The 13187-nt window shown below is 42.4% G+C and overlaps 1 protein-coding gene across 1 annotated transcript in view; it reads left to right on the plus strand.

The window, feature by feature from the left end:
• Window positions 1-10827, plus strand: part of LOC132566589 (vitamin D3 hydroxylase-associated protein-like) — a 30972-nt gene extending 20145 nt beyond the window's left edge. Inside the window, exons 5-15 of the mRNA XM_060231770.1 lie at window positions 125-331; window positions 2021-2061; window positions 2855-2979; window positions 3305-3430; window positions 3549-3646; window positions 5834-5933; window positions 6200-6243; window positions 8225-8264; window positions 8692-8800; window positions 10275-10420; window positions 10513-10827. Of these exons, the coding sequence (XP_060087753.1) occupies window positions 125-331; window positions 2021-2061; window positions 2855-2979; window positions 3305-3430; window positions 3549-3646; window positions 5834-5933; window positions 6200-6243; window positions 8225-8264; window positions 8692-8800; window positions 10275-10420; window positions 10513-10641 (1165 nt within the window). The 3' untranslated portion in view covers window positions 10642-10827. The remainder of the gene's footprint in view (window positions 1-124; window positions 332-2020; window positions 2062-2854; window positions 2980-3304; window positions 3431-3548; window positions 3647-5833; window positions 5934-6199; window positions 6244-8224; window positions 8265-8691; window positions 8801-10274; window positions 10421-10512) is intronic.
• The last annotated feature ends 2360 nt before the right edge of the window (window positions 10828-13187 follow it).

A 13187-nucleotide genomic window follows, 5' to 3' on the forward strand; every position in this document is an offset into this window, starting at 1 on the left:
TTTCTCTTGATGCTGTTTCCATGTCTTTTCATTCTTGACCTATTATTCCATGCTTTGTTTTGTGTCTGAAGCACAACAATGAGCTAAAACATGAATACTCGATCTGCTTTCCATCTCTTCTAAGCTATGACTGCAGCAACCCAATCTTTGGCCAAACACTGAATCCCCTGAACCACACAAAGAGCCCTGGTGGCTCCTCTGGAGGTGAAGGGGCCCTTATTACAGGAGGAGGGTCCATCCTAGGCTTTGGGACTGATGTTGCTGGGAGCATCCGCCTGCCATCCAGCTTCTGTGGGCTTTGTGGGCTCAAGCCAACAGGAAATCGGCTAAGGTAGGTCCTGGAATCATCATCAAATATAAATTGATGGGGTGTGAACTGGCAGAGACTGACCAAGAGAGAGATCTTGGGGTCATAGTAGATAACTCACTGAAAATGTCGAGACAGTGTGTAACTGCAATAAAAAAGGCCAATACTATGCTGGGTATTATTAGGAAGGCAATTGAAAACAAATCAGCCAATATAATGCCCCTGTATAAATCGATGGTGCAGCCCCAATTGGAGTACTGTGTACAATTCTGGTCACTTCACCTCAAAAAAGATATTATAGCATTGGAAAAAGTCCAGAAAAGGGCAACTAGAATGATTAAAGGGTTGGAACACTTTCTCTATGAAGAAAGGCTAAAACACTTGGGGCTCTTTAGCTTGGAGACATGTCGACTGAGGAATGACATGATAGAGGTTTACAAGATTATGCATGGGATAGAGAAGGTAGAGAAAGAAGTACTTTTCTCCCTTTCTCACAATACAAGAACTTGTGGGCGCTCAATGAAATTGCTGACCAGTTGGGTTAGAATGGATAAAAGGAAGTACTTCTTCACCCAAATGGTGATTAACAAATGGAATTCACTGCCATAGGAGGTGGCGGCGGCTACAAGCATAGCAAGCTTCAAGAGGGGATTGAATAAACATATGGAGCAGAGATCCATCAGTGGCTATTAGCCACAGTGTACTCTTGGAACTCTCAGTCCGGGGCAGTGATGCTCTGTATTCCTGGTGCTTGGAGGTGGGGCACAGTGGGAGGGCTTCTAATATCCTGGCCCCATTGATGGATTTCCTGATGGCGTCTGGGTTTTTTGACCACTGTGTGACACAAAGTGTTGGACTGGATGGGCCATTGACCTGATCCAACATGACTTCTCTTATGTTTTTATGTTCTTAGAGAACTAAGAAATCTTTTTCTAGCAATAGCAGGAGGGACTTAATTTCAGCAGAAACAAGGAGTGTTTTTTTTAAAATGAGAAATCGAAGATCAACAGTTGTTTAACTTGTAACTAATGTTACTGTCATTACATTACTGTTGTTTTTGCTATTACTTGTATTCATCTTTTATTTTTCTTATTGTATTTGATGGCAATATGATGATCAACTTACTCAAAAAGAAAAAAAATCTTCACAGTTCATCCCAAAAATGTCCCCAAATCACAATTAAAAGGCAAATGGCTTTCAAAGGAATTAAATTATGAATTTTTTATCTCTTTAAAATGAAAGTTTGCAGTCTGCACTGCTTAAATTCATTAAGAGTCTGGAAAATGAAATGTTGTTTATTTGCTTTCCCTTTAATTTTTCCCTCACCTTAACATTTTGGAATGCAATGTAAAAACCATAATCAGAATAAAATGGTGGATCAGTACAAAATATAAGATAAAATTCAATAAAAACAATAATTATAAGAGACTATAACAGTCATTTTATGAATATAACCTAAGTGCTCCAACCATGCCAAACTACCAAGAGGGTAACTCATTCTTAGAGGGCAACGGAAAAGACTTGAACCTAAACCATCTTGATTCTCCACCCCTCTCTTTAATATATGTTGTCAAGGAATATGTTTCATTCAATGCTGGCATTGTGCACTGCCCTTACTTGCTTTAAATATCTAAGATCTGCTTCTGAAGCATGGCTGGCTGTTTTGATGGTGTACAAAATAGATAATGTTTGTCTTGTTTGCACTTTTTGTAGCACCCTTGGCCTTGCTAGCCCTATAGGTGGCATGAAGTCAGGTAAGTAATTTTATTTAATCCAAATGTTCCATTTTTAGGAGAAATTTGTTGCCTTTGGAAAATATCAGGGTAGTGCTCCCTTTGTGAATTCACAAATCAAATGTTGGCATTGTTTTACTTTAATAAATAGTCATTTAAATTTCCTGAGATGATTAGCTTTAATCGTTTCAGCTTTTGCTATTTGTTTTTATTTAAATCCATAATGACTTTCTTAACTAGTCAACAGTGCTGGACCAAAATGAGTAATCCCAGAAAGAATGTCCTAAATGTTTACAATCCCTTTACATTGGTAATACTGAACAGATCTCATGTGCCTGGCTGCTCCTGGAGTTGCTCCAAATTTCTCAAATGGAGACTCGGATGGCACATCATCCACGTCTGGGCTTCTGGTGATGAAGGCATGGCACATAGCTGTATCCCCACCCACTCCTAAATTCCACTGTAGATCAATTGGCATGACCACTGAACATATGAAGCTACCTTATACTGAATCAGACACTTGGTCCATCAAAGTCAGTATTGTCTTCTCAGACTGGCAGCGGCTCGCCAGGGTCTCAAGCTGAAGTTTTTCACACCTATTTGCCTGGATCCTTTTTTGAAGATGCCAGGGATTGAACCTGGGACCTTCTGCTTCCCAAGCAGATGCTCTACCACTGAGCCACCGTCCCTCCCCAAGGACCTAAGGCCACAAAAGTCATCTTGAAAGTCTTAAGAATAACTCTCCCCTTGCCTAAGAGTGCATAGATGAGGTCATAGAAATCCTCCCTCTCCAAAATCTTCATTTACTTTTCAGTTACAGCAACAATTGGTCCAATGGCAAAAAATGTGGACAGCTTGGTTCTGTGTATGAAGGCTCTTCTGTGTGATAAGCTGTTCCACCTGGACCCATCCGTGCCTCCCATACCATTCAATGAAGAGGTAATTGGACTCAAAAGGAAGGGATGTGTTTGCTATAACTCCTACAGCAATTCATTGGTCTTTGATGGTCAGTTTCCTGTGCCATAAGCATTAATTTTGAAATATTCAAAACATCTGCAGAAAGACATCCCATTGCTTGAATGTCTCCTTCAAATAAACCAAGGATATAACTTTGAAGTTAAATTCCAATTTATTTTCTTCCAACATAAAAATGCATTGATCTATATGAAGAAGTAGTCATGTTGTATCAGGCCATAAAGGGTTTATATTATACAAGGTTCTTCAGTGCTCCAGCAGTAAATACAACTTTTTCTTCTTCTTCCAGGTTTATAACAATTCAGCCCCTCTTCGGATTGGATATTATGAAGATGATGGATATTTCCAGCCATCTCCCAGCATGAAGAGAGCTGTTCGGGAAACAAAACATCTCCTCCAGGCAGCAGGACACATGGTGTGTTTTCTTTATTTTTTTTTTAAAAAATGTCTCCTAAATGCTACTCTAGATTTTTTTTTTTTGCATCTCTAACAATTGAGCTCCAGCAATCAAACCAGTTATCTTTTATACACAGCTTATTCCCTTTGTTCCTCCACGACTTAACTATGCAGTAGATGAACTCTTCACCAGAGGCCTCTTTTCAGATGGTGCTGCAAATTTATTGGATAAGTTGTAAGTAGACCTGCTGAAATCTGAACTTGGGTGGGGTTTAATTGTGCTACCCAGGGAATTACTTTTGCAGTCTTGAATCAGTCTAGGGCATCAATCTACTTGTTACTGAATTATTGGTGTTCACCTAAGTATCATTGAGCTAGCCTAGAAGAAACTCAGTGGTTGATAATATAATACTGGTAAAGAAAAATAAGAATTCAGAGGGAAGTTCACAGACAAATGGCAATAAGAAGAGGCTATATCTTTAAAGTTGCCAATCCCCAGGTGGGGGCAGGGGGTCTCCCAGTTTGGAGGCCTTCCCCCCACTTCAGGGTCATCAGAAAGTGAGGGGAGGGAGTGGCAGGGAGAAAAATATCTGCTGAGTACTCCATTATTCTCTATAGTGACTGATTCCCATAGGGTATAATGGAGAACTGACCTGCAGGTATCTGGGGCTCTGTGTGTGTGTGTTTTTTGAGGTAGAGGCACCAAAGTTTCAGTATAACATCCAGTGCCTCTCCCCAAATTATCCTCCAAATTTCAAAAAGATTGAACCAAGGGGTCCAATTCTATGAGCCTCAGAAGAAGGTGCCCCTATCCTTCATTATTTCCAATGGAGGGAAGGCCTTTGAAAGGTGTGTGGTCCCAAAGTCCCCAGATATTTCTTGAATTGGACTTGGCAACCCTATATATCTTTAAAGAAAATGTTGGGTCAATAGCTGAGGGTATACTTGAAATTCTGTATTGGATTATAGTCTCAACTGGATGATTAATTATTTGTTATCATAGTTACTATGCAATTGTAGTTACTATGTGATAAGATCCTGGTCAGGGTTGATATATATTGTTTATTTTCCAGATGTGTTTCTTATGTACTATTGACCACTGAAGAAGGCCTTTGAGGCTGAAACATATATGGCAGGGGTGGCCAAATTTGCTTAACATAAGAGCCACATAGAATAAACATAAGATGTTTGACAGCCACAAGACAGGCAGGCAGGCAGGCAGGCAAATAGATGGGGAGAAGGGGAAGAGATGTGGAAATAAAGCAACTTTTTAAATGCTTTCTTCAAGCCACCAGCTGGCTTGGCTTGGAGAAGTGATTTAAGAAGACAAATGCCTTCTCCAAGCCAGCTGATGGGGTGGTGGGGGCTTCAAGAGCCATCTAATATGTGTGAAAGAGCTACATGTGGCTCCTGAGCAGCAGTTTGACCACCCCGGTGTATGGTCTTGTGTTGATCGTTTGGTATTATCATAAGCTTTGAAAGAGGCATTTATAATCACTAATGTAAAACTGATTCTTGATGACTTTCAATACAGCCTGATAATCAGGCCATATGTTTTAAATTACATTATTGTGTACACTATATAACAAATATATATATCTTTTGATACAAATTTTATTTGGTACAGTATGACCTTTGGGGCATTTTCAATAGCTGAGGGGGTCATGGCTCAGTTATAGAGCATCTACTTTGCCTGCAGAAGGTTCCAGGGTGAATTCCTTGCATCTCCAGTTAAAGAGGATCAAGTAGCAGATGTTGTGAAAAGCCTCTAACCAAAACCTTAGAGTAGGGTTGCCAATCCCCAGGTAGAGGCAGGGGATCCCCCGGTTTGGAGGCCCTCCTCCTGCTTCAGGGTCATCAGAAAGCGGGGGGAGGGGAGGGAAATGTCTGCTGGGAACTCTTTTATTCCCTAGGGAGATTTATTTCCATTGAAAATAATGCAGAATTGATCCGCATGTATCTGGGGCTCTGGGGGGGCTGTTTTTTGAGGTAGAGGCACCAAATTTTCAGAATAGCATCTAGTGCCTCTCTCCAAAATACCCCCCAAGATTCAAAAAGATTGGACCAGGGGGTCCAATTCTATGAGCCCCAAAAGAAGGTGCCCCTATCCTTCATGATTTCCTATGGAAGGAAGGGATTGAAAAGGCGTGCCGTCCCTTTAAATGTGATGGCCGGAACTCCCTTTGGAGTTCAATTATGCTTGTCACAGCCTTGATCTCGGCTCCACCCCTAATGTCTCCTGGCTCCACCCACAAAGTCTCCTGGCTCCACCCCCAAAGTCCGCAGATATTTCTTGAATTGGACTTGGCAACCCTACCTTAGAGAGCTGCTGTCAGAGTAGACAATAGTGGGCCTTCATCTTCTCTTTCTGTCTTCCCTTTCACGTGAATCTTAAAAATGCTTTCTCACTTTTATTTCCCAGCAAAGGAGACATTGTTGATCCAAATCTGAAATCCCAGATCAGTTGTTACAGTATTCCAATTCTGCTGAAGAAGATGTTGGCATTCATCCTGAAGCCTGTGGTGAGTTCATTACTTTCTTTATAACTATAAAAGCTCCAGGATTCTGATGAGCAAGTTATTAGGTTATTTAGAGAGAGAGACAGTGGCCACAAAACACTGAGTATAGATGAGTTTGCTATGATCCATAAGTCAGAGCAGGTCTCTCTCTCTTTCCTCCATTTCCCTGTCACATATTAGCACTCAAAAGTAAGAAAAGATAAAATGAACATAGAGAAAAAAGAAAATGGATTCACAACTGAAACCAGTCACTTGTGTTTTTCTTTCAGTATCCCCGGATTGCCAGAGATCTCAATGCATTATGTGGAGCTGGGTAAGAAATAACTAGTTTCAAAAGTCATTAGTGATAGCTCTGTGAGCAATGCCTTTAACTGCCTTATGTTAATTACAAAGGGGAAAATTGCACCTGTTAATGAGGTTTCCCTGCAGCTGATGAAAGTAACAACTTGATTCTGGAAGTATGGTACAAAGATTTTATTTAGGCTTAAGGAGACTGAGATGCTTCCAAATTTTATCACTGTAGCATTGGCAATGCTTTGTATACCTGGGGTGCGGTCACACTCACCATTAAATCCATCTGCAATGCACCTCTATTATAATCTGCACAATCAATTTTCCGATCAGACAACAGCCAGGCTCCCGTTCTATCCTATGTGGGTCCCATCGCTGGTCGATCAGAGTGCTCTACCGGACCTCGTTTCATGAGACGTCAATCTGCATTAACGCAGGCGCAGTGATGCCCGCTATCTGCAGCACGTCGCTTTTAAATGGGTCAGATCACTAACAGTTTTGCTAGTCCGTTGGCACTACTTTTCCAGCACGAGCACTACGCGTGCAGAAAAAAACCCAGGAATTCAAATCAGTTCACATCTAGTTCACATTTACTTTCAAAAGTGAGTTTTGTTTCTGGACATAGGGGCGGGTAAACGATTTATCGAGCCAACATTCGCTCGCTCATTCACTGGCGCAGTGATATCACTTGCAGGGGGCTTTGGGAGGGAAGCGGTGACGCGCTTCCGACGAGTCGCCAACGATGGAGCGTTCAAACAGAGCAATTTCACTCAGGAACCATCAGAAGAATTTTGTTCTGGATTTAAAGCAGTATCAAATTAGTCCACGCCCCAGTCGTCTCAACGCGGGACTCAAACGAGCTAACCACCATTCGCAGATGCTGACGTTTGGACAACCGCTTAAAATCTGACATGCTTCTGGACTCCACTCATGTCCGTAGCGGGATTTTATGTACATCTGACCTCACCCCTAGTGTTGCTGCTGCTGATCTACCATCCCTTTAACATTATAGTGGGAGTATCTGCAGGTCACAGTGTTTGAGTTTGCAGCATTACTTATGAGGTACAGTTTGAAAGACTATGATTCCACTCAACCTGTGATGCTATTCAGTGACTGATTTGCTCCTGGTGTGATTTGCAGTGACTTCTTATGCATTGATTATATCACGAAAACACATTTGGCAACTGTTCAGGGCCAGCTCCTGTGCCTGACTTAGCCCCTCTCCCACTGGGCAAGCTGCAAATAACCAGTGCCATAAGGGTCCTTACTCAGGGGATGCTGCAGGGAACCCAGAAGCAGTAGCCAGTCCAGCAGGGAGTGCAATGACAGGCCCCAACAAAGCAATAGTGCCTATTGTTGCTAGAGAGAAAGCTGGAGACCCAGACAGGCTGTGATAGCCCATAAGGTGAAGGCCAACAGCCAGGAAGGCCAGGGTAAGAAGCAGATGGAAGAGGGAGGCTGGGCCTGATACTGTTGAAGCCCAGAAGGTAGAGCAAAGGACAGATAGCCCTGAGCGTAATACTCACCCTGCTTTTATCACTTCCAGGAAGAGGTGAGGCGGAACCTTCATTGGGGTCTGGGTCCAAGGGGCAAGGCTAAGGTGGTGCATAAGGGAGGCTTCCAAGCTGAGCCAGGGAGGAAACTCGAAATGGAGCGTACAAAGCTAAAGGAAGAGAGGGCGAAGGAGCACGGCGGGGGTAGGGGGGGAAGGGGGAGAAAGAGGACCAGAATGCCTGACCCCTCTCTCCTTCGCATTCTCAGACTGGCAGGGAGACTGGCCAACCCCATCCGGTATGTCAGAGGGTGGACAAACCAGTATGGTGAAGGAAAAGCCTCACAGCAACATAGTGTACATGGTATTTATTGTTTACCCACTAACACAACAACATGTGCAAATAAAGCACTGCTTTGCACTCATGTAGACACACTTAAAACTTCAAAGGTTTGAACTGTGCTCTACTCACTTTATAAACATCAGTTAATTAATTCTTCCAATCTTGCAGGTCAGTAAAAAGTCTGTGGAATCACCATGTGGCAGTGGCGGTGAGTTTACTTAACAGTCTGTAATGGCTTAATTGGGGACTTGGGCTGCCATCGAGCCTTTTGGGCCACTACCACATATGCTTAATGCTCTTTTCTATATGGAGAGATATACAAAATATTAATATAGGAATAAACTCTTTGTGTAAAAATTTGAGAATGTACCCTTGAGTACAAATATATGCATTGCCTATCAGATAGGAGGGGTACAGGGCATGTTTACTGTTGCATTCAGCAACCTATAGTTGACTGCCAGTGTCTGCATTTTACAATGGGTTTCTAGAAGAGTACAAGCCAAAACACAAATTTGTGAAACAAGACTTTCATACACAGGATGTCTCAGAATTAATCACTAGGTGGCAATATAGTCATACAAATGCAAAGTTCAAGCTGTCCTAACATGCAAAAGCCTCTTTCTCTTTCTCTCTAGACTTACCGAGCAGAATTTATTGCTGAATGGAGGAAACTGAAACTCGATGTCATCCTCTGCCCTGCTTTGGGCCCAGCTTTTAATGAGGGCTACCCTGGGAAATTATTTGGTATTATCTGTGGCTTAGTAACATGTGCGTGGGTGTATATATACAAGAGAGCCAGACCCCCCTCACCATCTGGTGTGGCAGAGGGGGAGAAGAGCAGAACCAGAGGATTCACCATGGCATCTGCTGGATAGGCAGGGGAGGAAGAGCAGGACCTGCTGCTGCACCTGGAAGCTGGGCTGCTAGCCAAGCAAGGAGGAAGAAGAGGCCCTGCCGTTGACACTGCAAGTGCATGGGAAGAAGCAGGAGTTGGTGCTGCCAACACTTCTGCATGTGTTAGTCATGCAGAGGCAATGCTACTGCAGGCAGGCAGACCAGCAAGTGGTTGACTGATTAAGTGGGGGAAGGAAGGGATTGCGCCCTTGAGTGTTGTGGTTCTTTGCTTGTGTGTGTGTGTGTGTATGGGGGTGAGTTGCCCATATTAGTCTGTTGCTGCAAAATACTAAAGAGTCCAGTAGCCCCTTTAAGACTAACACATTTTTATTGTAGCATAAACTTTCAAGAAACACAGCTGTCTGATGCTACAATAAAATTTATTAGTCTTAAAGGTGCTATTGGACTCTTTACTATTTTGCAAAAAATATGGAGACAATTGTTTGATATGACCATTTTAAGGAAGGAAATTAAATGGGAACATTTTGCAAGTTGTTGAACAGTTCAAACATGTAACCCTTGCACAATTTGCAGAATGTACTTGTCTTTTTCATTTGTGCAACTCATTCCTTGATTATTTTCTCTTTATTATTTCATTGTTTTATTCAGCCATGGCCATATACCAAGTCTAGCTCAGTATTATTTACTGTGACTACTAAGAGCTTCAACTGCAGATGCCAGGGATGGAACCTGGAATCTTCTGTAGGCAAAGCCTGTGATCCACCACTGAGCACTGTCTTAGTTCTATTCTACATGTATTAATTAAGCAACCAGTAGTAGAATTTCCAAAAGAGCCTTCAAATAATATGAATTAATATTTTCAAATGGCTACAGATCAGCAGAAATTAAGCCCTCAAAAGGTAGGGCTTTCTCCCTGACCTCCCACAACTCAGTGCTTCCACTATGTAGTGATTCCATTGGGAAAAGATAGTTGTAGGAGTCTTCCTATAGGAATATCAGTGGGGATATAGTCCACCAGCCTTGAATTGCCATCCCTATTGCTGATTCACTGTTACTGATTTTACTTTGGAAAGGATATGGCTCAGTGGTAGACCACATGCTTTGCATCTGGCATCTTTCATTAAAGGTAGCTGAGAAAGGCCTTGCATTGCCCAAGACCATAGAGAGTTACTGCCAATCAGAGTGGACCATTCTAAGCCAGGTGGACCAATGGTCAGATTTGGTATTAAGAAAGATCTTGTGTTTGTATGAAGTTGATAAAAATGTCTCACATATGGTTACCATTAGAATTCATCTTAACAGTGACAAAGGTCTCCTCTGAAACAGAATTATGTTCATGTTTAACAATTTCTCTGGACTTCAGCTGCTACGTCGTACACCAATTTATACAATGTCCTGAACTTCCCTGCCGGAGTTGTGCCAGTCAGTACTGTTACACCAGCTGATGATGAAGAACTCAAATACTACAGGGGACACTATGAAGATCCTTGGGATAAGAGATTCAAAAAGGTTAATGTACAGTCCCAAAGGTGGCCATATGCTTTTGCCTGATCTATTTGTATATCCTTTGCAACATAATTTCTTTTTATCTGTATCTGCAGGCTGTTGAAGGTGCTGTTGGGCTCCCAGTGTCTGTCCAATGCGTGGCTTTATCTTGGCAAGAAGAGTTGTGCCTTCGGCTCATGAAAGAGGTGGAGACTGTTGTCCATGAAAAGAGAACAAAAATATGATCTGTTGCATCAAAACATACCAACACTGCAAATTTACAGAAGAAAACTGTTTGGCAGTAGCAGGATTAGAGCATCTCAGATGTTTCCATTTCTAAAATATATGCCATTTAAGACAAAGTGATTAATTAAATATACTTCCTTGTATCCAGAATAAACTATAATAGAAGTCTAATTCTCACAAAAGGATGAGATTTCCAAGTTTGTCTGAATATTACAAGTCCAGACTGCAGTTGAAAGCTCTCATGCTTGACTTCTCCTTCTTACAAACAAATCTGCAGAGATTTTCAGAAACAAAAATCTACCCCCAAGCTATTTGCAGGTGTGATGGTCCAAAATTATGATCCCAAAACAAAGCAAAATCCGTGTAATACCTTTTATTAGGGTCACCATAAAAACTGACAAGACTGTGCAAGGTTTTGGGTTTCCCAGGCTGGATGTCACAAAACAAAAAAGAAATAAGGGGAAGAAGATGTTTCAAATGAAGATTATTAAGGCCTGCTCTTGCTAGCATTCCTGTATTTACATGTCTATAGATACACCTGACACCCACTGTCTTGCCAGTTCCATTCTCTTCCTTGAGCATCACATTAAATTTATTTCCATAATTGTTAATATGATTACTGCCACACAATTCCATTGCTTTCTTGCTCATAGAAACCAGGGTATAACCTGGCATCAAAAGCACCATTATACAGTATGTCACAGAAGTGAGTACACCTCCTCACATTTTGTAAATATTTAAGTATATTTTTTCATGTGACAACACTGAAGAAATGACACTTGGCTACAATGTAAAGTATTGAGTCTACAGCTTGTATAACAGTGTAAATGTGCTGTCCCCTCAAAATTATGCAACACACAGCCATTAATGTCTAAACTGCTGACAACAAAAGTGAGTACACCCCTAAGTGATAATGTCCAAATGGGACCCAAGTAGCCGTTTTCCCTCCCTGGTCTCATGTGACTCGTTAGTGGTACAAGGTATCAAATGTGAAGGGGGAGCAGGTTATCGCTCTCACCCCCTCATACTGGTCATGGCAATGAACTCACTGAGGATCTGAAAAAATGAATTGTTGCTCTACATAAAGATGGCCTAGGCTATAAGAAGATTGCCAAGACCCTGAAACTGAGCTGCAGCACGGTGGCCAAGACCATACAGCGGTTTAACAGGACAGGTTCCACTCAGAACAGGCCTCGCCATGGTCGACCAAAGACGTTGAGTGTCCATGCTCAGGATCATATCCAGAGGTTGGCTTTGGGAAATAGACGTATGAGTGCTGCCAGCATTGCTACAGAGGTTGAAGGGGTGGGGGGGGGTCAGCCTGTTAGTGCTCAGACCATACACTGCATGCTGCATAAAATTGGTCTTCAGGGCTGTCATCCCAGAAGGAAGCCTCTTCTAAAGATGATGCACAAGAAAGCCCACAAACAGTTTGCTGCAGACAAGCAGACTAAGGACATGGATTTCTGGAACCATGTCCTGTGGTCCGATGAGACCAAGATAAACTTATTTGGTTCAGATGGTGTCAAGCGTGTGTGGCGACAACCAGGTGAGGAGTACAAAGACAAGTGTGTCATGCCTACAGTCAAGCATGTTGGTGGGAATGTCATGGTCTGGGGCTGCATGAGTGCTGCCGGCACTGGGGAGCTACAGTTCATTGAGGGAACCATGAATTCCAACATGTACTGTGACATACTGAAGCAGAGCATGATCCCCTCCCTTTGGAGACTGGGCCGCAGGGCAGTATTCCAACATGATAACAACCCCAAACACATCTCCAAAACGACCACTGCCTTGCTAAAGAAGTTGAAGGTAAAGGTGATGGACTGGCCAAGCATGTTTCCAGAACTAAACCCTATTGAGCATCTGTAGGCCATTCTGAAATGGAAGGTGGAGGTGCGCAAGGTCTCTAACATCCACCAGCTACGTGACATCGTCATGGAGGAATGGAAGAGGACTTCAATGGCAACCTGTGAAGCTCTGGTGAACTCTATGCCCAAGAGGGTTAAGGCAGTGCTGGAAAATAATGGTGGCCACACAAAATATTGACACTTTGAGCCCCATTTGGACATTATCACTTAGGGGTGTACTCACTTTTGTTGCCAGCAGTTTAGACATTAATGGCTGTGTGTTGCGTTATTTTGAGGGGACAGCACATTTATACTGTTATACAAGCTGTAGACTCACTACTTTACATGGTAGGGTCCCAACAATGAAAGAGGTCCTTTCAAAGGAAGCTAAGGACAAAGAGAAATGTGGAACCATGCTTGATCCCTGGAGATAAGCAGAGCAGTGCCAAATTGAAACTGTATCCCTCGGAGAGCTGCCTGAAGAAGGATTCTCTGAAAGTGGACAGAAGCAGCAGTCCAGCTGCAGCCACACCAGTTTGGGAACTGCAATCACACCTGCATCGGTGAATTGGACTTCAGGAAGTCATACAAACTAAGAAAAACATTGTATATTACAAAATGAACTGTGAAATAATTTCAAATTAATGTGGAAATATTGTGATTTAAAATATCTTTAAATGCTAGTTTGAACAAAT

This window comes from Heteronotia binoei, chromosome 2 (assembly GCF_032191835.1).
Source record: "Heteronotia binoei isolate CCM8104 ecotype False Entrance Well chromosome 2, APGP_CSIRO_Hbin_v1, whole genome shotgun sequence".
NCBI classification, from domain to species: domain Eukaryota; kingdom Metazoa; phylum Chordata; class Lepidosauria; order Squamata; family Gekkonidae; genus Heteronotia; species Heteronotia binoei.